At 42.4% G+C, this 27,514-nt stretch overlaps 1 protein-coding gene across 2 annotated transcripts in view; it reads right to left on the reverse strand.

Annotated features, from left to right (window-relative positions):
- Positions 1–24,665: 24,665 nt before the first annotated feature.
- The window catches only part of SLC16A2 (solute carrier family 16 member 2), a 118,832-nt gene continuing 115,983 nt past the window's right edge, over positions 24,666–27,514 (reverse strand). For both annotated transcript variants that reach the window (XM_030847183.3, XM_030847184.2), the window contains one exon: positions 24,666–27,212. In XM_030847183.3, the coding sequence (XP_030703043.1) occupies positions 26,992–27,212 (221 nt within the window). In that variant the 3' untranslated portion in view covers positions 24,666–26,991. The remainder of the gene's footprint in view (positions 27,213–27,514) is intronic.

Genomic DNA, 27,514 nt, shown 5'->3' on the forward strand with positions numbered 1-27,514 from the left:
TGTGAACTGTCAGCATGGCCCTGAAAGGAAAAGGGAAGGAGAGATGGCTATGGATTGATGAATAGACCAATAGGTGTCTTGAATATCTATCTGTTTATGGGTCACTGGACTAGGCTTTTTTTTCCCCACGTTTTTCTTCTTATTTGATACTCATAACAACTGGGGGGCAATTGGATATTTGAATTTTATCCCTGAAATAAAATCAGAAGTTAAATGATATGCTCCAGGTCCCACTGCTAGTACTGGTCATCAAAATATTTTTTCATTGGAATATATGTCCCAAGTACCATTCCAGGTGTAGAGGATACAATGGTGAACAAGACAAAGGCCCTTGCCTTCATGGAGCTTACATTCTAGTAGGGAGAGGCAGATACATTTGTAGATATAAATGAAGATGGTGACCAAATGCTGGGAAAAAAAGTAAAATGGTGTGATGTGATTGTGACTGAGATGGAATAGGGTGGTTATAGAAGACCTTTCTGAGGAGGTGACACAAGCTGAGAACTGAATGAAGAGGAAGCAGAACATTCCAGTCCCAGAAAATGAGCTCTGCTTATTATTTAGAGGGAGGAAAAGGAGCAATGTTGGAGGGGGGAAGCTGTAAGAGATAAGTAAGGGCCAGTTCATGAGGGTTTTATAGTCCAGGGAAGGGAGATAGGATTTTATTCCGAGATGAGAAGCTGTTGGGGTCTTGATCATGGGAGTGAAGTGCTGACTTTAACTCCTAAGTGGCAAAATCAAAGACAGATATGACTCTAGGGAGGCTGCTGCAAGTTCCATGATACCAGAGAAGACTCTCTCTTCCCTGCCCCTCTCCTTCCAAGTGTAAGTGCTGGGAAGCTGAGTCCACAGTACCCTGGAGATGGCTCTGCAGTGCTCTAATCTTTTCACTTATCTTTTCTTGTTTTCCTAACAATTTGGCTCTTTGTGTTATTTTATTCTAATCTGATTCGAATGACCCTTTTCTGCCATCACTGAGAAATCCTCAGGTAATGGAACCCAATGTCACAAATGAAGTGGAACAAGCTCTTCTCACTGAAAACTGTGCCAGCATTGCTCTGTTTTTCGTTGCTAATACCTGTAGGGGGCAGTGTTGTCCATAAAATGAACCAAAGAGACAACCGGGTTAATTTTTTCAAGAGCTGACTGTTCAGATCCTTTTCATTGGATGCCTCTTGGTGACTTCTTTACTTGTCAGTGATTTTACTGATGTGTAGGCTAAATTCAGCAAACTCAGATGAATCTAGGAAAGTTAACATACATTTATGGATTAGCTATTATTCCCTGGCATTTTATGAGTGACAGTCACCCAGTTCAGCTGCCTGCATCTAGGCAGGTCTACATTCAAACCATCCCAAGAGCTGAAAAACTGGAGACTCTGGATTGAAAGAATCCATTTATTGATTGGATATAGGGCCCTAACCTAACCATGGGAAAAGCGGTCCCAACCTCAGTGTCCAAGTTACTAGTTCATCTTCTGGGTTTCAGATATAGAAGCAAAGGGCCAAAGGAAATAGGCTCAAAGGAAAGGCAGTTCTGGGCTACCGCATGGGAATCGGGCCAAGCTACATGGAAACTGGCTCCTTTTCTGCTTGTTATGGTGGCATACATTGCTTCCCTAGTCTAGTAGGTCCTACTACCTCATCTCTCTGCCATGCCACCACTAACTTTTGGGATGGGTCTAATGGTGACTTCGTAGCCACAATCCCCCTGGACCCAGCCAAGTCCAGAGATGTTCAGGGCTGTAGGTGAGTGCACATGGAGCCTGGCTCATTTGCAGAAGTATCTCCTCAGGCTAAGCAACAAGTTTTGGGAAAAGGCCCTAGTTCAATTGCTGATTCTAACCTTGCCCTAAGATGATGAGACAAAGTGTCCTGCAAATAGCATATTTGACGTGGACCCTAGTCCTGTGCAAGAAAGACACTTGCCTAGGAAGATTACCTCCTCACAGCTTTTCCCCCACTGAAACTTCCCTCTGTCTTTGTTCCTTCAGAAGAATCTATTCACCTGGAGATCCACCTGAATAGTTAGAATTGTGTCTGGATAAGGACACACAGCCCTAGGAACTTTAAGAGGCAGTATAAGGATAAATATATTCATGCATAAAAACAGGCAATATAAGCGTTCAGGATCTTACCAGTAATGAGCAGCAACGATCCTATTGAGCAAATGGCCCATGGGAAAGGTGATTTGGGGACCTAAAGGTGCAGTGAAAAGACTATAGGTTTAAGAGCCAGTTAGATTCATATGCGTCTTACAAGCTGTGTGGTTTTAGATGACACATCTTCTCTGAGTCTCAATTTTCCTTTCTGCAAAGCGGGACTAATGATGCCTACTTTGTTGGGAAGCTTAGCGATCACGTAGGGAAATTCCCTAGGACTTTATTGGGAGGGACATTCTATTGAGATATTAATAAGATAGGAAAGTAGCATTTCCTAGCGTGGGAGAGGTGGCTGAGCCAACCTCCAATGGCTGTGAAATCTGTACATCTAATTTTTAAAATTAATAAATTTTGAGCTGTGTTGGGTCTTTGTTGCTGCATGCAGACTTTCTCTAGTTGCGGCAAGCGGGGGCTACTCTTCGTTGCGCTATGCGGGCTTCTCATTGCGGTGGCTTCTCTTGTTGCAGAGCACGGGCTCTAGGTGCGCGGGCTTCAGTAGTTGTGGCACGCGGGCTCAGTAGTTGTGGCTTGCAGTCTCTAGAGTGCAGGCTCAGTAGTTGTGACACACAGGCTTAGTTGCTCTGCGGCATATGAGATCTTCCCGGACCAGGGCTCGAACCCGTGTCCCCTGCATTGGCAGGCAGATTCTTAACCACTGCACCACCAGGGAAGTCCCTGTACGTCTAATTTTGAGATGTTTAAAAAGCATTGAGCTTGTGGTCTGGGAAACCAGCTTCAGTAAAGAGGAATGCATCTTCCCAATGTTCTTTGGATACTCAAAGAAGTCTACTAGGTGTATGAAGGAGACAGGCAGGGTACAGACACAGTTTTTCTAGAATAAGATGGGACCTGTCCATTATGAGACAGCAAGAAAAAAAAAACCCAAAAAGCCCATGTAATAGGCACCTGCTTTACCAGGTAAACTAGGATTACACCTAATTGCCTGTGAAGCAACAAATCAATGGCTAAAGATTTGTTGCTATGGCAACTTTTTTTTTTTTTTTTTTTTTTTTTGCTTATTCAGCATCTAGCCGCTATTTAGAGGCTACAGCAGGGCCTGGATAGGCAAGTAACTAGATATACCAGGTGCAAAACAAATGAAAAAAAACCCTACAATCTAGAAAACAACCCTCCAGGGAATTCCCTGGTGGTCCAGTGGTTAAGACTCTGCACTTTCATTGCCATGGGCGTGGGTTCAATCCCTGGTCAGGGAACCAAGATTCTGCAAGTCGTGCAGAGCAGCCAAAACAAAAACAAAAACAAAACAAGAAAAACCCCAAAATCTGCTGGTAAAATAGGATAAGTGGCAAAACTTGCATGCTTCTTTTAAAACTTGCATGTGGCTCAACAAAGATTCCACATATGCTGAGTGACGCTTAAAAAAGAAATCTTTGCTACAGTTGAAAAAGTTTGAAAAAGAAAAGAAATGTGGAAAGTGTGAATTGCTAAGGGCCCAGCAAAAGCTTTTGTCAGAAACCAGTGACTCCCAAAATCTTACCTAGAATTTCTTCTGTTTCCCCTCTCCTATAATTTAGGGGTCCTCTTCACTAGGAGCAGCAGCCCTCAGGTATATTTTAGCAACATTTTAGACACTGTATTTAGCAGCTTTATGTTTGTAATCAGCATGCCCAGGTCTGAGATGAACTGCGATTTTCCTTTGTTCTTCTAAAAGGAGTGAAGGTACTTCTAGGTCAGAGACAACCAGCAAAAAAACAAAAACAGGGCTTCCCTGGTGGCACAGTGGTTGAGAGTCCACCTGCCGATGCAGGGGACGCGGGTTCGTACCTCGGTCTGGGAGGATCTCGCATGCTGTGGAGCGGCTGGGCCCATGAGCCATGGCTGCTGGGCCTGTGCATCCGGAGCCTGTGCTCCGCAACGGGAGGGGCCACAGCAGTGACAGACCCGTGTACCGCAAAACAAAAAAACAAAAAAACAAAAAAAAACAAAAATACAAAAACAAACAAAACAAAACAAAAACAAAAAAATGCTGAAACAATTCATCCAGAGGGAACCCCTCCTCTCATTACCGCCCCATCACACAAAGGCCTGCTACTTTTCCTCAACGTGCTTGGGAACAGTTCAAGGCTTCAACCATCAGAGATCATAGTTCAAAGAAAAAAGCACTGTTAGACCCTTTGTTCTTCTCTAGTTAACACTGTTTGACTTTACTAACCCCCGTGGTATTTTTCCTTTATGTAAGAATTGTTTATCTTATTACAGAAGAAATTTCCCCATGGTTTTAACTATTCTCCATACCCTGATGACTCATCAACCTATATCTCTAAGGTCTGATCTCTCCTTAGAAATTTAGACACTCTTTCCCCCTCCCCCCACCCCAGTTGTTTGTGGGGCATCTCAATCTGAATATTTTATAGGCACTTGTTTTACGTGGAATATCCTCCTTTATTTCTTTAGGTGGTACCATATAGTGATCAACAGTGGATTTGAACTACTAGGCCCAGTTAATGAGTGGGCCATTTCGCAACAGAGGAGATTGTAAAATAGGCAAGAAGCTTCTAAGAAATCTTGAACATGACTAAGCCGGATCCTAAGGCTTAGTGTGAAGAGTTAGGAGTAAGGGTTAAAAAATCCACCTTAGCAATAAATATTTAAGTATATGGCTGCTAAAAAAGGTTAAGCCATCTAGGGGGGGAAAGCCAGTAAGGAGGAACACTCTTAAGGGAAATCTGACCCGCAAGAAAAACTAGAACTTTGATATAAGAGAATGCAATGGAACTGTGGGCGTTGGAAGTCAACGTTGGAAAGTACACTGGTGAAAGTTGAGTTTTGAGAGTCCCAAAGAAAGATAGATCTCAGGACAGTAATAAAGGTTGCAAGGTCTCACTGCTGCACCAACTAATTGTGAAACATTGGGCAGTCACCCGCCCTTTTGGCATCTTAGTTTCCCTATTTGTAAAACAAGGGATTTGGATAAGTTTTTTCCAGCTAACTCAAGTTTTAAATTTTTTACTTTTGAAATAATTATAAATTCACAGGAAATTGGAAAGATAGTAGAGAGAGGTAATATATGCCCTTCACCCAGTTTCCCTCATTAACTGCATCTTAGGTAACTGTAGCACAAAACCAGGTATCAGAACCAGGAAATTGATACTGGTACAAGTACATGTGTAATTTTAAGCCATTTTATCACATATGTAGATTCATATAACCAACACAACTATCAAGATATAGAACAATTCTATCACCCCAAAGATCTCCCTTGTACTACCAATTTATATTCAGAATCACACCTGCTTCCCACCACCACCTTTAAACCCCTGGCAATCACTAATCTCTTTTCCATCTCTATAATTTTGTCATTCCAAGAATGTTATATAAATGGAATCATACAGCATGTGACCTTTTAATTGGCTTTTTGTCATTCACCATAATACCCTTGAGATCCATCCAAGTTGTTGCATGTATCAGTAATTTGTTCCTTTTTATTACTGAGTAGTATTTCATTGTGTAGATGTACTACCCTTTAAATACTCATCTATTTTAGGACATTTTGGTTGTGTCCAGATTTTGGCTATTACAAATAATACTATGAACAATTGTGTAGAGGTTTTATGTGGACCTTTATAAGTTGTATGTAGAAAGTTTATAAGTTTTCATTTCTCAGGAGTGCAATTGCTGAGTCTCATGGTAAATGTATAATTAGCTTTTTAAGAAAGTGCCAACTTATTTTCTAGAGTGGCTGTAACATTTTACATTCCCACAGCAATATGAGAGATTCAGTTTCTCCACATCCCAGCCAGCATTTGGTATTGTCACCATTTATTATTTTAGCTGTTCTAATAAATATATAATGGTATCTCATCATAATCTTAGTTTGTATTTCCCTAATGCAAGAAATGTTAAACATCTTTTCATGTGACTATTTACCAAACATATATCCACTTTGGTAAAATGTCTCTTCATATCTTTTGCCTATTTCCTAACAGAATTGTTTGTGGGGTTTTTTTTCTGTTGAGTTTTATTTATATATTCTGGATATGAGTCTTTGTTAGCTACGCAGTTTGTAAATATTTTCTCCCAGTGTGTAGCTTGTCTTTTCATCCTCTTAACAGAATCTTCTGCAGAGCAAGATTTTACTTTTCATGAAGTCCAATTTATCAATTTTTTTTCCTATGGATTGTACTCTCCTTTTTTTCTTTGTACCTGATATTTGTTTTTTTTGGTTTTTTAAAAACATTTTTATTGGAGTATAATTGCTGTACAATGGTGTGTTAGTTTCTGCTTTATAACAAAGTGAATCAGTTATACATATACATATATCCCCATATCTCTTCCCTCTTGCGTCTCCTTCCCTCCCACCCTCCCTATCCCACCCTTTTAGCTGGTCACAAAGCACCGAGATGATCTCCCTGTGCTATGCGGCTGCTTCCCACTAGCTATCTATTTTACATTTGGTAGTGTATATATGTACAGATATACACTACGACTCTCACTTTGTCCCAGCTTACACTTCCCCCTCCCCGTGTCCTCAAGTCCATTCTCTAGTAGGTCTGCATCTTTATTCCCGTCTTGCCCCTAGGTTCTTCTGACCTTTTTTTTTCTTTTTTTCTTTTAGATTCCATATATATGTGTTAGCATACGGTATTTGTTTTTCTCTTTCTGACTTACTTTACGATGTATGACAGACTCTAGGTCCATCCACCTCACTACAAATAACTCAGTTTCATTCATTTTTATGGCTGAGTAATATTCCATTGTATATATGTGCCACATCTTTATCCATTCATCTGTTGATAGAAACTTAGGTTGCTTCCATGTCCTGGCTATTGTAAATAGAGCTGCAATTAACATTTTGGTACATGACTCTTTTTGAATTACGGTTTTCTCAGGGTATATGCTCAGTAGGGGGATTGCTGAGTTGTATGGTAATGCTTTTGCACAGCAAAGGAAACCATAAACAAGATGAAAAGACAACCCTCGGAATGGATTGTACTTTTGATGTCATGTCTAAAACACTCCTCTCCAAGCCCTAGGTCCTGAAGATTTTCTCCTATGTTTTCTTCTAAAAGTGTTATAGTTTTGCATTTTACATTTAAGTCTATGATCCATTTTGAGTTTATGTTTGTATAAGGCATGATATTTAGTAGGTTGAGATTCTTTTTGCCTATGGATATCCAATTGCTCTGGCATCATTTGTTAAAAAGGTTATAAATTTCTTTTGTACCTTTGTCAAAAATCAGTTGATCATACTTGTGTGGGGCTATGTCAAGGTTTTCTGTTCTGTTGCATTGCTTTATTGGGTTGGCCAAAAATTTCGTTCTTTTATTCCCATAAGATCTTATCTGAACAAACTTTTTGGCCAACCCAATATATATCTAGCCCTCTACCAATACCACACAGTCATGATTACTATAGCTATATAATGTCTTGAAATCAGATGGAGTGATTCTTCTCACTTTATTATTGCTTTTCAAAGAAGTTATTCTATTCCTTTATCTTTCCATATAAATTTTAGAATAATCTTGTCCATTTTTACAAAAAAAAATCTTGCTAGGATTTTGAAAGGAATTGAGTTAAAACTATCAGTTTGGGGAAAATTGACATCTTTACTATGTTGAGTCTTCCAATCCATGAACAGAGTATGCCTTTTGATTTATTTAGCTCTTCTTTGACTTCTTTCATTAGCATTTTGAAATTTTTAGCATACAGATTCAGCACATGTTTTGTTAAGTGTATACCTAAGTATTTCATTTTCTCTCTAATGATTGTAAATATTACTGTGCTTTCAACTTCAGTGTCTGCATGTTCATTGATAGTATATAGAAATGTGATTGATTTTTGTATGTTGATCTTGTCTACTGTGATGTTGCTAAACTTATTAGTTCTGTAAGGTTTTTGTAGATTCCTTGGGATTTTCTATATAGACAATCCTGTTATCTGCAAATACAGTTTTATTTCTTCCTTTCCAATCTGTATACATTTTAGGTATTTTTCCTTGTCTTATTGCAGTGGCTAGAATTTCCAGTACTATGTTAAATAACAGTGGTGAGAACGGGCATCTTTGTCTTGTTCCTGGTATTAGCAGGAAAGGATAGAATATTTCCTAATAAGTATGATGTTGGCTGTAGATGCTCTTCATCAAATTGAAGTAGTTTCCTTCCATTCTCAACTTTCTGAGAGCTTGTAATCATAAATTAGTGTTGTATTTTGTCAAATGCTTTTTCTGCACCAATTGATAGTATCATATGATTTTTCATCTTTAATTTATTGATATGGTACATTATATTGATTGAATTTCAAATATGGAAACAGCATTATATACATGGAATAAATCCCATTTAGGCATGGTGCACAATTCTTTATATTATTGGATTTGGCTTGATAATATTTTGTGGAGGAATTTTGCATCTATATTCATAAGGGATATTGGTGTATAGTTTTCATTTTTTTGTATTGTCTGGTTTTAATATCAGGGTAATGCTGTCCTCATAAAATCAGTTGGGAAGTTTTTTTTTTAATTTTTATTTATTTATTTTGGCTGCATTGGGTCTTCATTGCTGCATGTGGGATTTCTAGTTGCAGCGAGCAGGGGCTACTCTTCGTTGTGGTGCGCAGGCTTCTCATTAGGTGGCTTCTCTTTTGGCAGAGCATGGGCCCTAGTTGCGTGGGCTTCAGTAGTTGTGGCTCGTGGGCTCTAGAGTGCAGGCTCAGTAGTTGTGGTGCACAGGCTTAGTTTCTCCACGGCATGCGGCACCTTCCTGGCCCAGGGCTCGAACCCTTGTCCCCTGCATTGGCAGGCGGATTCTTAACCACTGTGCCGCCAGGGAAGCCCGGGAAGTGTTTTTTTGTCTTAAGTTTTCTAGAATAGAATGTGTAAAATTGCTGTTAATTCTTCTTCGGATGTTTGGTAAAATTTTCCAATGAATCCATATAGGCTTTTCTTTTAGAGGAGATTTTAAATTACAAATTCTATTTCTTTAATGGTTATAGGATTATTCAGGTAATCTATTTCCTTTTGGTTGAGTTCTTGTGGGGTTTGAGGAGTTTGTCCAATTTTCTAGTTATTGAAGTTTTAAGTGAAAAGTTGTTCATAGTATTCTCTTATTATCTTTTTAATAGCTACAGGATCTGTAATATAATCCTGTTTCATTTCAGATATTGGTGATTTGGATCTTCTCTCTGTATTCACTCTTACTAGAGGTTTATAAATATTATTGATTTTTTTCAAAGAGCTAAATTTTGTTTTATTGATTTCCTCTATTGCTTTCCTATTTTCAATTTTATTGATTTCTGCCTTTTATTTCCTTCCTTCTTCTTGCTTTGAGTTTATTTTGCACTTCTTTTTCTAGTTTCTTGAGGTAGGAACTTAGATTATTGATTTGAAACCATTCCTAATTTATACAATAAGCAATCAGTGCTACAAACTTCCCTCTCAGTACTGCTTTAGCTCTGTCCCATGTATTGTGATATGTTGTATTTTAATTTTCATTCAGTTGTCTATATTTTTAAAAATTTCCTTTGAGAGTTCCTCTTTGATCTATGCATTGTTAAGAAGTATATTGCTTAATATCTACTTGTTTAGAGATTTTCCTGTTGTCTTTCTGATTTTGATTTCTACTTTGATTCCGTTATTCTGAGAAAACAGATTATGTATGATTTCAATTATTTTAAATTTGTTGAAGTTGGTTTTAGGCTCGGGATATGGTCTATTTTGGTATATGTTGCATGGGTGCTTGAAAAGAATGTGTATTCTGCTGTTGTGAGGCAGAGTGCTTCTTTTTTAAAATTAAATACATTGTTTATTTAGTTATCTATTTTTTACATATTAGTGTATATATGTCAATCCCAGTCTCCCAATTCATCCCACCACCCCCTCCCCTGCTTCCCCACTTGGTGCCCATATGTTTGTTCTCTACATCTGTGTCTCTATTTCAGGCAGAATGCTTCTTAAATTTGGTTAGATCTCCCTGGTTGATAGTGTTTTTAGTTCTTCTATGTCCTTACTGATTTTTCTGTCTAGTTTTTCTATCAGTTTTTGAGACACAGTGTAAGAGTTACCAACTATATTATCTATTTCCCTTTTATTTTCTCAGTTTTTGCTTCAACTGTTTTGTAACACTGTTTAGGATTGCTATATCTTTTGGTAGTCTAACCCTTTTATCACTATGTTTTGTCTTTTTCTCTCTTGGTAATTTTATTTGCTCTGACATCTACTGGCATAACTTTTCCCATCCTTTTACTTTCAACCTACCTATCATTATATAATTGAGGTGAATTTCCTGCATACAACATATAGTTGTGTCATTTAAAAAATCCACTCTGGGGTTTTCAAGATGGTGGAGTGGAGGAGTAGGAGGACATGGAGTTCATCTCTCTACACAAATGCATCTACAGATGGAACAATTCTCACAGAACACCAGCTGAACAATAGCAGAAGACCTTGGACACCGGAAAGGACAATAAAGGACCTTGCATAACCAGGTAGGACAAAAGAAAGAAGGGAGAAAGAAGAAGAGAGGAAGTGGGATGGGACGTGCACCCCTGGGGGGGGGAACTGAAGCAGAGGAGAGGGTCCCACATCTGGGGAAACCCCTCACTGATGGGGAAATCGGTTGGGACAGAAAGGAAGCATCTGATGCTGTCAGAGGAGGGTGAAACAGCTGGTCTGTGGCAGACAGGATAGAGTGAGAGCTACACAGATGGTCCGTGCCACGGCCCTGCATGCCCCGGACTGGGACATGTGTCCACTGGTGCACGTGGGGGCTGGGAGCTGGAATGTGGGGATTGGAGAGCAAAACCCAGGGGGAGGACTGCTGTTGGCTGTGAGGAGACAACTTGAGGGGACAGGAGGGAGGAAATCCACAACTGGGAATGCCTGTGGAGGAAACCCAGACTGCCATGGAAGAAAGGCACCACTGTTGAGTGATGCGCAGAGGGTGGAGCCACCATTGCAGCCTCTCTCTCCCATGTGCTGGCCCCTGCCCCACCCCCAGCACTAGGAAAGGGCCTTGCTAGTGCTGGCCCTCATGAGCCTGCCTCCAGGCACTAGAAAATGCTCCCACTAGGGCCGAATCTCTCTCACCCATGGCTGCCAGCTTCTGTGCACCTGTCGCCACTGGGGCTTCTATGACCCAGGCAGCTGTGTCACATCCGCGGCCTGTTCTCACCAAGGCGGACCCAAGTGCTCTAGGACAGCCTTGGGAGCAGACTCCTGTGGGTGGCCCACACCCAGAGGTAGGGCTAAAACCACGGCTGAGCCCCAGGGGAGGGACAACTAAGGAAGAGGAACAAAAATCTTTCTGTCACCCACACAAGCTGCAGATTAAATCCCCGTAATTGGCTTAGTAGACCCTGAGTCTGTGGAATATCTGAATGGATGAGTGTTCCCACAAATGAAACCAGTCTAACTCTGACAGCTCTGGACTCTGGGGGCAAGAACACGTGGGAGTTGGGCCAGATCACAATCTGAGCTGTCCCCAAAGAGCCCACAGCAGGTCCAGAGACCAACCTAGAGACATTGGAGGGCCTCCTGGGGAGGTGGAGGTGGGCTGTGGCTCACAGCAGGGGCAAGGACACTGACAGCTGAGACCCCATGAAAATGTTATTATTACTATTATTTTTCTTATGTTTTGATTAGTTCTGTTGTTTGGTTTTTTAAATTATTATTTTTATTCATTTTTATATATTTTGGGGGGGTTGTTTGTTTTTTTCTTTTTAATTTTTAAAATTCTTTTTAATATATTTTTTATTTTTATATTTCTATTTTTACTTTGCTTCTTCATTGTTCTGTGTTTTTTCCTTTTTTAAAATCGTTTTTGTCTGTTTACTTTTCTTTGCTTTATTCTTCAGTTTGCATTCTGCTTTGTTTTGGTTTGTGTTTTTGTTAGTTTTGTTTTTAATTGTTTGATTTCATTTTTGGTTCTTTTGTTTGGTTGTTCTCCTGTTTTCTTTGTTTTTGATTTTGTGTGTGTGTGTTTGTTTTTCTCTGGTTTTGCTTTTACCGTTAGTCTGTTTTTTTTTAATTATTGCTGTTGTTGCTGTTTGTTTTTTGGTCTTTGCTATTTTCTTGGATTTTGTTTCTCTTTTTATTTTTGTTTGTTTTCTTCCCCCACTTCTTTTCCCTTTATTGCCATGACATGCGGCTTGCAGGGGTCGAGCCTGAGCCTCCAGGGTGGGCACGCTAAATACAGGATGCTGGACCACCAGAGAATTCCCGGCCTCGGGGAATATTAATCAGCGAGAGCTCTCCCAGAGCTCTCCATCTCAAATCCAAGACCAGCTACACCCAACTGCCTGCAGGCTCCAGTGCTGGATGCCTCATGCCAGACAACAAGCAAGACAGGAACACAAACCCACCCATTAACAGACAGGCTGCCTAAAGTTGTACTAAGCTCACAGACATCCCCAAACACACCACCTGAAATGGCCCTGCCCATCAGAGGGACAAGGTCCAGCTCCACCCACCAGAACGCAGGCACCAGTCCCTCCCACCAGGAAGCCTACACAAGCCACTGGACCAACCTCACTCACCAGGGGCAGACAAAACCAAGAGGAACTATGACCCTGCAGCCTGTGGAAAGGAGACCTCAAACACAGTAAGTTAGACAACATGAGAAGATGGAGAAATATGTTGCAAATGAAGGAGCAAGGTAAAAACTCACAAGATCAAATAAATGGAGAGGAAATAGGCAGTCTACCTAAAAAAGAATTCAGAGTAATTATAGGAAAGATAATCCAAGATCTTGGAAGTAGAATGGAGGCACTGATCGAGAAAATAGAAGAAATGTTTAACAAGGACTTGGAAGAACTAAAGAACAAACAAACAGTGATGAACAACACAATAACTGAAATTAAAAATACTCTAGAAGGAATCAATAGCAGAATAACTGAGCCAGAAGAACGGATAAGTGACCTGGAAGATAGAATGGTGGAATTCACTGCTGTGGAGCAGAATAAAGAAAAAAGAATGAAAATGGTCTCAGAGACCTCTGAGACAACATTAAATGCATCAACATATGAATTATAGTGGTCCCAGAAGAAGGAAAGAAAGAGAAAGGGTCTGAGAATATATCTGAAGAAATTATAGTTGAAAATTTCCCTAACATGGGAAAGGAAATAGTCAAACAAGTCCAGGAAGCACAGAGAGTCCCATACAGGATAAACCCAAGGAGAAACACAGTGAGACACATATTAATCAGACAAACAACAATTAAATACAAAGAAAAAATATTAAAAGCAGAAAGGGAAAAGCAACAAATAACATACAAGGGAATCCTCATAACATTATCAGCTGATTTTTCAGCAGAAATTCTGCAGGCCAGAAGGGAGTGGCAAAATATATTTAAAATGATGAAAGGGAAAAACCTACAACCAAGATTACTCTACCAAGCAAGGATCTCATTCAGATTCAACAGAGAAATGAAAAGCCTTAGAGACAAGCAAAAGCTAAGAGAATTCAGCACCACCAAACCAGCTTTGCCGCAAATGCTAAAGGAACTTCTCTAGGCAGGAAACACAAGAAAAGAAAGAGACCTACAAGAACAAACCCAAAACAGTTAAGAAAATGGTAATAGGAACCTTAAATGTAAATAGATTAAATGTTCCAACAAAAAGACTCAGACTGGCTGAATGGATACAAAAGCAAGACCCATATATACACTGTCGACAAGAGACCCACTTCAGACCTAGGGACACATACAGACTGAAAGTGAGGGTATGGAAAAAGAGATTCCATGCAAATGGAAATCAAGAGAAAGCTGGAGTAGCAATACTCATATCAGACAAAATAGACTTTAAAATAAAGACAGTTACAAGAGACAAGGAAGGCCACTACCTAATGATCAAAGGATCAATACAAGAAGAAGAAATAACAATAGTAAATATTTATGCACCCAGTATAGGAGCACTTCAGTACTTAAGGCAAATGCCAACAGACATAAAAGGGGAAATTGACAGTAACACAATAACAGTGGGGGACTTAAATATTCCACTTACACTAATGGATAGATCATCCAGACAGAAAATTAATAAGAAAACAAAAGTCTTAAATGACACATTAAATGAGATAGACTTAATTGATATTTATAGGACATTCCATCCCAAAGCAGAAGAATACACTTTCTTCTCAGGTGCACACGGAACATTCTCCAGGATAGATCACATCTTGGGTCACAAATCAAGCCTCAGTAAATTTAAGAAAGTCGAAATTGTATTGAGCATCTTTTCCAACTACAACACTATGCGATTAGAAATCAATTACAGGGGAAAAAACCTGTAAAAACAAAAACACATGGAAGCTAAACAGTATGCTACTAAATAACCAAGAGATCACTGAAAAAAATCAAAGAGGAAATCGAAAAATACCTAGAAACAAATGACAACGAAAACACAACCCGAAACCTATGCGATGCAGCAAACAGTTCTAAAAGGGAAGTTTATAGCAATACAATCTTACGTCAAGAAACAAGAAAAATCTCAAATAAACAGCTTAACCTTACACCTAAAGCAACTAGAGAAAGAACAAACAAAACCCAAAGTTATTAGAAGGAAAGAAATCATAAAGACCAGAGCAGAAATAAATGAAATAGAGATGAAGAAAACAATTCAAAAGATCAATGACACTAAAAGTTGGTTCTCTGAGAAGATAAATAAAATTGATAAACCTTTAGCCAGACTCATCAAGAAAAAAAGGGAGAGGACTCAAATCAATAAAATTAGAAACAAAAAAGAAGTTTCAACTGACACCACAGAAATACAAAGGATCATAAGAGACTCTTACAGGCAACTATATGCCAATAAAATGGACAACCTGGGAGAAATGGAGAAATTCTTAGAAAAGTACAACCTTCCAATACTGAACCAGGAATAAATAGAAAATATGAACAGACCAATCACAAGTACTGAAGTTGAAACTGTGATTAAAACTCTTCCAGCAAACAAAAGTCCAGGACCAGATGGCTTCACCAGCAGATTTTATCAAACGTTTAGAGAAGAGCTAACACCTATCCTTCTCAAGCTCTTCCAAAAAATTGCAGAGAGAGAAACACTCCCAAACTCATTCTACAAGGCCACCATCACCCTGATAACAAAAACAGACAAAGATATTGCAAAAAAAGAAAATTACAGGCCAATTTCACTGATGAATGTAGACGCAAAAATCCTCAACATAACACTACCCAAGAGAATCCAACAACACATTAAAAGGATCATACACCATGGTCAAGTAGTATTTATCCCAGGGATGCAAGAAATTTTCAATATTTTCAAATCAATCAGTGTGATACACCACATCAACAAATTGAAGAAAAACCATATAATCATCTCAATAGATGCAGAAAAGGCTTTCGACAAAATTCAACACCCATTCATGATAAAAAAAAAAAAAAAAAAAAAACCTCTCCAGAAAGTGGGCATAGAGGGAACCTACCTCAACATAATAAAGACCATATATGACAAACCCACAGCAAATATCATTCTCAATGGTGAAAAACTGAAAGCATTTCCTCTAAGATCTGGAAAAAGACAAGGGTGCCCACTCTCACCACTCTTATTCAACATAGTTTTGGAAGTCCTAGCCATGGCAATCAGAGAAAGAAAAGAAATAAAAGGAATCCAAATTGGAAAAGAAGTAAAACTGTCACTGTTTGCAGATGACATGACACTCTACATAGAAAATGCTAAAGATGCCACCAGAAAACACCTAGAACTTATCAATGAATTTAGTCGAGTTGCAGGATACAAAATTAATGCACAGAAATCTCTTGCATTCCTATACACTAACAATGAAAGACCAGAAAGAGAAATTAAGGAAACAATCCCATTCACCATTGCAACAAAAAGAATAAGATACCTAGGAATAAATCTGCCTAAGGAGAAAAAGTCCTGTATGCAGAAAACTGTAAGACACTGATGAAGAATATCAAAAATGGCACAAACAGATGGAGAGATATACCATTTTCCTGGATTGGAAAAATCAATATTTTGAAAATGACTATACTACCCAAAGCAAGCTACAGATTCAATGCAATACCTATCAAATTACCAGTAGCATTTTTCACAGAACTAGAACAAAAAATTTTACAATTTGTATAGAAACTCAAAAGACCATGAATAGCCAAAGTGATCTTGAGAAAGAAAAATGGAGCTGGAGGAATCGGGCTCCCTGACTTCAGACTATACTACAAAGCTACAGTCATCAAACCAGTATGGTACTGGTACAAAAATAGAAATACAGATCAATGGAACAGGATAGAAAGCCCAGTGATAAACCCACTCACCTCTGGTCACCTAATCTATGACACAGGAGGCAAGAATATGCAATGGAGAAAAGACAGCCTATTTAATAAGTAGTGCTGGGAAAAGTGGACAACTACATGTAAAAGAATGAAATTAGAACACTCCCTAACACCATACACAAAAATAAACTCAAAATGGATTAAAGACCTAAATGTAAAGCCAGATACAATAAAACTCTTAGAAGAAAGCATAGGCAGAACACTCTTTGACATAAATTGCAGCAAGATCTTTTTTGACCTACCTCCTAGAATAATGAGATTAAAAACAAAAGTAAACAAATGGCACCTAATTAAACTTAAAAGCTTTTGCACAGCAAATGAAACCATAAACAAGATGAAAAGACAACCCTCAGAATGGGAGAAAATATTTGTAAACAAAGCAACTGACAAAGGATTAATCTCCAAAATATACAAGCAGCTCATGCAGCTCAATTGCAAAAAAAACAAACAACCCAATCCAAAAATGGGCTGAAGACCTAAATAGACATTTTTCCAAAGAGACATACAGATGGCCAAGAGGCTCATGAAAAGATGTTCAACATCACTAATTATTAGAGAAATGAAAATCAAAACTACAATGAGGTATCACCTCACACCAATCAGAATGGTCATCATCAAAAAATCTACAAACAATAAATGCTAGAGAGGGTATGGAGAAAAGGGAGCCTTCTTGCACTGTTGGCGGGAATGTAAGTTGATACAACCACTATGGAGAACAGTATGGAGGTTCCTTAAAATACTAAAATTAGAACTGCCATATGACCTGGCAATCCCACTACTGGGCATATACCCAACAAAAACCGTAATTCAAAAAGGTACATGCACCCCAATGTTCATTGCAGCGCTATTTACAATAGCCAGGATATGGAAGCAACCTAAATGTCCAACAACAGAGCAATGGATAAAGAAGATATGGTACATATATACAATGGAATATTACTCAGCCATAAAATGGAAAATAATTGAGTCATTTGTAGAGACGTGTATCGACCTATAAAGTGTCATACAGAGTGAAGTAAGTCAGAAAGAGAAAAACAAATATCATATATTAACGCATATATATGGAATCTAAAAAAATGGTATAGTTGATCTTATTTGCAAAACAGAAGTAGAGACACATATGTAGAAAACCAATGTATGGATTCCAAGGGGGAAGCAGGGGTGGGATGAATTGGGAGATGGGGATTGACATATATACACTATTGATACTATGTATAAAATAGATAACTAATGAGAACTTACTGTATAACACAGGGAACTCTACTCAGTGCTCTACGGTGATCTAGATGGGAAGGAAGTCCAAAAAAGTGGGGGTATATGTGTACGTATAGCTGATTCACGTTGCTGTACAGTAGAAACTAACACAACATTGCAAAGCAACTATACTCCAATAAAAATAAATTTTAAAAGGAATGTAGGATTAAGTAGATGACCAGGAAAGTTTAAGTATTTAGGGTTAATTATTAGGTTTATTAAATAACCATATTTCTTTCAAAAAAAGTCCACTCTGCAAATCTCTATAGTTGATGTATTTACACCATTTATACTTAATGTAATTATTGATATATTATGGTCTAGTTCTGACATTTATTGTTTGTTTTCTGTTTGTTCCCTCTGTCTTTCATTTATGAATTTTATTCCTGCCTTCCTGTGGGTTAGAATTCTATTTGATTTTCGAGGGTATCTATTTGCATGGCTTCTTTAGTGGTTGATCTAAGTATTACATTATATGTACATAACTTATCACAGTCTATCAGAGTCGGTATTTTACCAGTTTTAGTGAAGTGTAGAAACCTTACCTCCTTTTTTGTCTTTTCACCGTCCCCCATTTATAGTATTGTCTTAGTTTCTCTATATACATTGAGAGCTACATCAGATATTGTTATAGTTTTTGCTTCAATTGTTAAACATAATTTAGAAAGCTCAAGATGATAAGAAAAACCTGTTGTATTTTTGCTCTTTTCATTGTACTTTCTTCCTTCCTGACATTTCAAGATTTCTTCTTTTGTCACTTCTTTTCTGTTGGAAGAGCTTCCTTTAGCCATTCTTTTAGGGTAATTCTGCTGGTAACAAATTTTCTTAGTTCTCTGTCATCTGAGAATTTCTTGATTTCCTCTTAATTCCTCAAGGATTTTTTGCTGGATATACAATTCTGGGTTGATAGTTCTTTTCTTTTAGTACTTGAAAAACTTACGACTTCTTCTAGCTCCCGTCCATGGTTTCTGATGAGAAATCTACTGTCGTTCTAATTGTTTTTTCTCCTATAAATAAGGTGTCATTTTTCTCTCACTGCTTTCAAGATCTTTGTTTGTTTGTGTTTAGTTTTCACATTTGACATGATGAGTTTTTGCATAGATTTCTTTGAGTTCCTCCTGTTTGTGTTTTGCTCAGTTTTTTGAACATACAAGAATATGTCTTTTACCCAGTTTGAGGAGTTTTCTGCCATTAAATAATGACTTTGAATACTTTTTCAGCCCAACTTACTTTCTCCTCTCTTTCTGGGACTCTGATGACATGAATATTAGATCTTTGTTGTAGTTTCAGCAGGCCTCCTCTAACAGTGTGCCACTGAGAGAAAGTGTGCACCACCTCATTACTGTCAAGTTGAGGTAGAAGTCTGGGATTCCCACTGGGCCTTCATTGACACCCAGGTGTTGAGGGGCTCCTCATTACTGCTTTGCAGTTCAGGTACCCACTAGGCTTCCTCTGATACCCACAAGGATGCAAGGGACTGGGATGCCTCATTACTATTTCCTACATTTTTCTGCATGGCTGGGATGAAACTCTGGGCTCCATATTTGGCTTTCTGTGACACAACCATGGTGATGGCGGGGAAAGGTGCTTTGTTATAGCATGATGAAGGTGGAATCTAGGCTCTCCACTTTGCCTTTGCTGCTTGGGGTGGGGGTGGGGCCACAATTTGTCCATGGTGTTTGACTGGAGTAGAACTGTAATTGTGTAAAAGTTTTCTGTTTTTCTAGACTGTCCCTTTCCTGATTCTTTGACTAGAGAGAAAAAAATTTCCTTGGGCTTTTTATGTCAGTGCCCATTGCCATTTCTGGGTTTCTGGCTTCTCCATCACCAAGTCTGGGATATGTAAGGCAAAAAGGAAACCTACAGCACTCACCTCAAGTGAATCACTCCTCAGGTTCTGCCTCAGGTCTTCACTCCTACCTGGTCTGCCTTCTTCTCTCCAACTTTCAGAGTCATCTTAGGTTTGTTTTATATATAATATCCAGCATTAAACTGTTCTTCATTGGAGGAATAAGGAAAACCAGTCCCAGAAATTTTAGCCGTCTTTGAGGTACCTCTGTGAATCCCCCAAAGAGTCACAGAGTACAGTATGAAAATTACTGGATCTGAAGCTCTCCACCATTTCACCTCTGACCTCCTTTGGGTCTTTGATTTCCTCCTGGTAGAGAACAGCCCTTAACTGTGTTGACCAAGGATTGTGAAGAAAGTACTTAGTTAACCAGAAAAACTGAATTAAGGTAAGTTTCTTTGTAGCCCCTGTGTTCTATCATTATAATGTTTAAAGTGCTCCTGAAGTTCACTAGTTACAACTATGTACACAGCTACTGAACTGGAACTAGCTTTGCCTAGAACTTGACTTTTCTTGAAACTTGCCTCTTCCTGCTTTCCGGGCCCAGCCATTGTGGTTGACAGGTGAGTCCTAACCTTGGAGGGACCTGGCTTGGATGCTTGAAGCTATTTACCCTGAAGGAAAGGCTTAGGCTAGGATTTACTGGGATCTGGGAATTTAGAGCCCACCAAAAAAATGTGGTACTGAAGGGTGGGGGCTGCTAGATGACAACAAGCTCCCCTGCAGATATAGGGAATCTCTCAGCTGGGGGCAGGGTAGATGAGGAGGAGGGTAATGGCCACAGTTGCTGAGAGGCATATACAGGACAAGTCCACCTCAGTGAGGTGTGTGGTCAGGGGTTTAGGCATGTTCTCCACTTTTCCTTTCCCCAGGTGCTATCTTGGGAACTCCCCTACCCTTAATTGCATGATATTTGCTACTCCCCCCTCCCCACTGAATCCCCTCTCCGTAGCTTGGCAAAGTGCTAGAAGTCTAGATGAGAGGGAGCCTCTGAGCTAGCTGTGTTGACCACTTAGACACACGAATCCTTTCCCAAGAAAGCAAGGCCTCCCAGGAACTGTTCCTCATGTCCTCTCCCCTCATAAATAGACCAGACAAAGTGTCCTTTGGGGGATCTATGGGCAGTTAGCAAGGCCCTCAGTGCTGATAGTTTTATTGAATAATAAGAGAAGGACTGAGGGAGTAAGGAATAGGAGAGCTCAGTTTGGAGTTTTATACCCATTTTGAGGCAGAGAGGAACCCAGAAAACAGTGTTGTATACCCCCAGGGAAAGGCAGATCAGAGACTCCTAATTCCTCTTCCACATTCCCCTCCCTGTACCATTCCCTCCAAGAGAGAGGCTGGGGTGGGTGGGTAGGGGGTGCACAAGGACTCTGGCTCAGCTTTTTCTCCTTTCCATGCCTCCATCTTGGGGCTGTGGTGCCACTCACTACCCAGAGCCTTCCTTGGCTGGGCCTGGGGAACCACAGGTACTATCTCCAGGAGGAGCAAGCAGGCTTTCTGAGAAGTCAAGGGAAAAGAGAGATTTGCTTACTTCCCTACTTTCTGTGAGGTGGGGTGGAAACAGCCTTGGAGAAGGAGTTTGAAAACTGGCATTCAGTTCCCCTCTGGGGCTTACTTTCCCTATCTGTAAAATAGGCACAGGAACAGCTGCCTTCCAGGGTTGGGGAGAGGGTCAAGCATGATGAGAGATATGTGAGCACCTATGAACTGTAAATTGAGCGCCCCCCTCCCCCACAGATGAAGGTGTCCTGTTATCATTGAAGGGAGTCTCTGTGTCCAAATATGCTGGGGGAAGGCCCTTGTGTTCTTGGAGCTGAAGGATGATGGGAGCGTGTCTGTGCACATGTATGGGGGAGGGGAGGCAAATGAGGAGGCAAGGTAGCTGGAAGGTCTTGGACTGACAGGAGGAAACTCTGGCCTTTGCAGGCTTTAAGGCAGAAGGATCTGCAAGGCTGGGATCCTCAGAAGACTCCACCTTGTGGGAGGAAGGATGTATGTGGATGAGTGTGGGAGGGCAGTGGAGGTGGTTACCCTGGCTCCCTCCCACACCACCACTTAGGCAAGTGGCTGAAGGAAGCAGTTTGATGGAGAGTAGGGTGGAAGAGTGTTCAGTGGGGAGCAAATTGAGGAGGGCAGGTCTTAGAGTTAATCTGGTCCATTCCTGGGGCTCTGTCCAGGTTTGGAGGAGGGTTCTCAAGCCTAGGAAATCCCACTAGTTCACCTCTGTGAACATAGGGCAGCTGGTGGGGGCTCACCTTCACCTTGGGTAGGATCTGGGGACCTTGTAGTGGGAGAGCAGGCCTGAGCTGAGAGCTCCCACCAGCAAGCATGGTTGCCCCCGGGAGTTCTGGGACAGATTTTATGGGGACAGCCGGCCCGGGGTTGGAGGATGGAGAGGAGGGTGAGGAGGATGGCTGCTCAGGACCAGAGCGGAGCGTTTCCTGGAGGCGGTTCTCGCTCCTAGCCCCCTCATCCTGGCAGGCCTCCTGCCTGGAATCACTTAGGTCCTTGGTAGTTTCAGGTCGACCCCGCCCTCGGGACCTCGGGGACAGATCTGGTAGGGGGCCGCTGGTGGGAGGGGGTTGTTGGACTGCGCAGCCCGAATCACCTCCAGGGCTCTGGACCCAACGCTCGATGGGGGCGGCGATGCTGCAATCCCTGGTGGCGGTGGCCCGGGCAGGGTAGTGGGGGTGGGGGAATTGAGGAGGAGCTGAGCTCAGGACACGCGCAGCTGCTGTCTATCCATCTGGCTCCCCAGACAGTTGGCAGGGCCCGAAGCTGCGCCCTCCCGCCTTCCTTCCCATTCACTTCCCCTGGGAGGGAAGGTTTGCTTGTTCTGGGTGGGCTTGATTCCCGTTCGAGCAGCAGGGGCAGATGAGTCTCAGTTGGCGCGTCTCCAGGGTTCTTACCCCTCCCAGGCGGGGAAATGGATGGAGAGCCACGGGGGGGCAGGAACCGCCCACCACTCTGCTTAAAGTGACCGGAAGCCAGCGGCAGGACCAGGAGAGCAGCCAGGGCCACTGGGGCCCCCCAGACCCATCTCCATCCCTAGGCATTCCCCAAGTGTGGGGTGGACATGGGGATACAGTGGGAAACGGTACCGGTTAGCAACCACATCCCCGGATCCCAGGGCCCAGTAGTTGCGAGGGCTGTGTAGGGTGGGTGTGTGGTGGGAAAGGAGGGTAGCTGTAGCCCCGCCCCTTTCTAGTTTCCCATCCCTGGAGCGGGTAGAGCAGGGTGAACGAGTATGCCCTGGGCCGGGGGCGCTGTACCGGTGCCGTTAGTCCCCATGTTGACTGGCCCAGCAGGAGAGCCCATGGGTTACCTTCCCTCCCCCTAACTGGACACGGGTTGACACTTGTTAGTCGTGAGCAATGGGCTAATTTTATCTCGCTCCAGCTCAGCAGGAAACCAACGCTGAAGAGCGCGTAGTTCTTCCGGGAGGCTGTGGCCGGGGTAGGCCAGTCGCAGGGCGATGGGGAGGGGGGAAATGCTGAGGCCTCCATCCCGGAAGGGGCGTGGTGGCCCCTGTCCTGCCCCAAAGGCTTTAAGGTGCATAAGCTCCGGGCCGCTGGGGTCCAGAAGAAGAAAAGGTATCTTGGAAAGAAGACAGTTCAGATTCCTTCTTGTGTTTCTTCTCTTTGTCTTCTCCACCTCTGTTCCTTTCATTTCTGAAATCCCTGGGTTCTAGCAAAGTGCCTGACACAGAGCAGGTCCCTAGAAAATATTGCTGAAATGACTTGAAAACCAGGCATGGAACTTTGTTTCTGGTGACCACTAGAGAGAGCTGAAAGGCAGGATTTGAAAGACCTTCTAAAGTAAAGCCTCCTCAACCCCTGCAGGAGTTGCATATCTAATCCCTTTCCTTGTGCCTCTGGAGTCTCCTCTACATTTCAGCTCATTAGAATTCAGAACTTGCTTCAAAGGCTCTGGTTCAAACCAGCACCCACCCTATCTAAGCACCAGCTGTCAGATACCAGGGATTTACTGGGGGCACCTGTAATTCCCGTCAGCTGGCCTGCTCTGCTGCTGTGAAGTGGCAGGGAACTGCTGGCTGCCTCTTCAGACATGAAAAGGCCCTGGGGGAGAGCATATGCTCATAAAAATTATGGGATTCCACAGCTTTAAAATCTAATGATCCTGAGTGACCAAACACAGACTAGGGCCTTGGGGCTACTGGGGGAGTGACTGAGGGGGCAGCAAACCTTCGTTGGGAGAGCCTGGGGCCAGGCAGCAGGACAGAGTAATTAGTCTCAGTGGAAAGTGATGAGGAGGCTGGCAGCTTGAGGATGTCTGCACTGAGTCAGGGGAGAAACAATAGCCAAGAGCTGGGTGGTAAACCACCCTCTTGCAAAGGAAACCAGTCTCCTCCACCCCTCTCCTGTTCAGTGTATGGCCATAGGGAGATGGACTTTATTTGTACCTTTTGGGTTGCTGAGGGTGGAAGGGCAGTAGGTGGGACCAGCTGTCCATGGCCAAGGCCACGTGGTCTGGAGTGCTTGGGAAGAGAGAACCCCAGAAGTATGTGTTGGTTGGGAGTGAGAGTAATTGTGAAAAGATGGGCTATGCTAAAATTCAGACATGGCTCAGATTTCTTTTTGCTTGGAGCTGGTTCTGCCAACACCCTTTTGGAAATGGGTTCACTATATAGTTGTTGAATGAAGTGTGCAAGTCATGTTCCCCTGCTTGTGTTGGTTTCTTCATCTGCAAAATAAGGAGTTTGGACTGGACTGGAAGTCGACCTGAGTTCAAGGTTTCAGCCTGCTCTGTCACTGACAAACTGTGTGAGCCTGCTGCAGTGCCTTATATACAGGCCTCAGTGTCCTCACTTAAATTCAATGCAGAGTATGGACAAGGGAGACTCTAAGGTTACTCCCAGCTTTGTCATTGTTATAGGTCTCTCTTCTGTATCACCCTCAATTCCAGGCTGCTGCCTGGCTGTATAACCCAGCTATATACTAGCCCATTCAAGTTCCCCCATCAATTACAAGGGAGAAGAAAAGGAGTACAGACCCTGGCATAAATTTGATTTGAAATGAGATTTCAGTTCTGAAACTAAACTTCCTGCTGTTAACCAGGTTAAGACTATTTCACCCATGTAGGCAACATAACACACCAAAGCTGGATTTTTAGATCTGTTTATTTTGTTCCAAACCTTCTGAGGATTTAAATGTCCCAGATCTCAAGCTCCCAAATTTTGTTCGTTCTCCTTGATTTAACTGTGGTGCATAAGAGGCTGCATCTTACCCTAAATATTAATACTGTGCTGCTTTCGCCAACCAACGTTCTCTCCAAAAGTGCACAAGCACGCACATGCACGTGTACATGTGTGGAAGAAGTAAACTGACACCCTGCCACGTTATGTGACACCTGATAGGGCAGATTTGGGACCTGTGAATGTCTTTCCTTCATCTGGAGAGAAGTGGGTAGCACCCTGATTCTTAAGAGCTATCCATACCATGAGCAACAAAGGAGGCCCCTGCAGAACTGCCCTCAGGTGACTTGGTGGGAGTGGGCAGGGAGCAATGGAAGCAGGGGCTTTGTTGCTCCAACATTTTCAATGGCCTCTTCTGGGACTTAAAGAGCTCCTGGGGCCCAGCTCCTCCTGTTCCACTGCTGTTTGGGATAACAGGATCATAATTAGGCAGGCCCCTTCCTATTCACAGAGCCAAGAACCAGTGGGTTTTCCTTTGGGGAATTGATAAGAGCTGGACTGGGACCAAGGGAGGGGGCTTCAGACTTTGGCCTTGAATGAAGCCATCAGAGGCCAACCATGCCCCAGCTGCCTGTTTGTAACGGAAAAACTCATGGGTGGGGACCACTGTCTTCTTTGGAGCTCCTCAGGGGCGATCTCATCCTCCTGGCCCTGGCTCGGGGTGGCAAGTCACTGTTAGCTCTAGGTGACAGCCAGGGATGCCTGGTAAGAAGATGATGAAAGGTTAGGGTAATAGGAACACAGCAGAAAAAGACACAGAATAGGGAGAAATACAAAGAGGCTGAGTGAGGGAGGCTGAGCTCCTAATACGGTGAGTTGTGATGGCCGGACATGGCGTGGCTGGAAATGATCTTCAGCAAGAGTGCTTCCCAGAGCTTAGGCATAGGGAAACATCTGGTACCTACTTCAGAGGGATGAAGATGGTCCAGAGTCTACCTTTCCTGGCACCTTTAATGCCCACTAAGTAGAGTGGTCCAGGATGCCCAGCATGAGAGACACATTAGGTAATAAAGGTTAGGATGGTTTCCTCTTCCTAGAAGTTTTCCAACCCTATGTGCAGCTGCTGCCTCTACCTTTGGGGGATCCAGGTTGGGAATGGGGTTTTCCCTCAAACAGTTCCTTTTCTGGCCTGGCCCAGGTGGAAATGTTGACCCGTCATGAATAATGAGAGATGGAGTTGGTCCTTCCCCAGGTCCATAACTATTGCTCCTCCCCCCACCATGCCATTCCCCCTGTCATCAGTCTTCCTCTGCCTGCTGAGAATGAAAGGAATTTCTTCACATTTTGACAGGTGGATATAAGGATTGGGAGCTGGGACAGCCTGCAGGTTAATGCATTGTCCTGGAAAATCTGTAAAAAATCAGTGAGTGGAATTTTACGGTGTTTAAGGTCCCTTTCCTATGTGATATTCTATTATTCCACTATAGGATTATAGCAGCTTGGGCCAAAATATGAGATGTGGCTCAGCCTGAGATGAGTGGAATTGATGCTAGTGTTAGGGGTGGGCTGGGCCAAGGTGAGGCTGATTGGCCCAAGCTCTGGGTCCCTCCTTTCTTCAAGCACCCACGAGTCTATATGACAGTCATAAAAAGAAATAGAGGGGGATGAGAAGGGAGAAGAGGCAGTAGAGGAAAAAAAGGAGAAAGGAAAGAAGAAAGCAGACTGTTAACCAACCATATGATGGGGAGACTCTCTGTACACTTGTAAAATGATGTCACCCATACCTCTTGGGAAGCCATAGCCCTCAGAGACTCTGAGGCTAAACAAGGCTCCTCATCTCATTTTACCTCTATGCCCTTTCCCTTGCACCCCCCGATGGTTCCTAAGGACAGATGGCAAGGAACTCCTCAGCACACAGGCTTGGATCTTCCCACCAGGCTCCTGGGGACACAGTAGCACCTTTGGCAGTTGCTTTTAGTGGGTGACTAACAAGCTGGGCCAGGAGTTCCCATCCTCCTCCTCCCCCAAGAGTTAGAAAGTATATGGAGAGGGTCCAAAGGCGAGGGGGTGATCCCAAGCTTTCCTAGATCCTGGGAGGAGAGGACCCTGGCAAGTTTAAAGGCATTCACAGGGAGAATTTGGTTAATGAGTTTGGAACACCTGGAGCTTTGGCTCCAGGGGGATGGTCAGGTGGCTGAAATGCTGCATGTGCAGGTTTGGGAACAAGTGTGCTGGTGGCAAAAATGTAAATGCTGAGCAGGGCAGGGTGAAGGGAAAGGTTTGGGGAGGAGCACACGATGGCAAATATGAGGCATTAGATTGGTTCCTCAGGGGTGGGGGAGCCTGGCAGCAGCTCTCCATTGGGGTCTGGGTCAGGGGTCAACATCTTATCCTTGCTGGAATCCCTTTGCTCTTTCTTGAACATCCTTTGATGCATCAGAGGGACAAACAAGAGGATTACAGCTCCGACGATCGGGGGCACACCAGCAAAGTAGAAGGCCACATGATAGTCCCCAAAACAGTTGCGGAGGAGGCCTGAAAAGTCAACAGAGACAAGTCAAGCCCAGCTTTGCCCTCTTGTACAAAGGTGCTCTCTGCCTCTTCTAGGGGCCATCACAATGCCTATCCAGAGACTCTTGGCCTGTACTGCCTTGACCCGAGAGCCCCCTCAGTTTAAACACTCCTAGATGGAAGAAACAAAACCTCTATTACAAAGACAGGCTGCTCCTCTCTGAGGCACTGGGGTTGCAGGCTCTTGAGGTTATGAAAGAAGCAAATGAAGCTTCTCAATTTCTCCATTTCTGACTTTCATGAAGCTACAGCTAACTTCTAGTCAC

The sequence above is a fragment of the Globicephala melas genome, chromosome X (genome assembly GCF_963455315.2).
Source record: "Globicephala melas chromosome X, mGloMel1.2, whole genome shotgun sequence".
Classification (NCBI taxonomy): Eukaryota; Metazoa; Chordata; class Mammalia; order Artiodactyla; family Delphinidae; genus Globicephala; species Globicephala melas.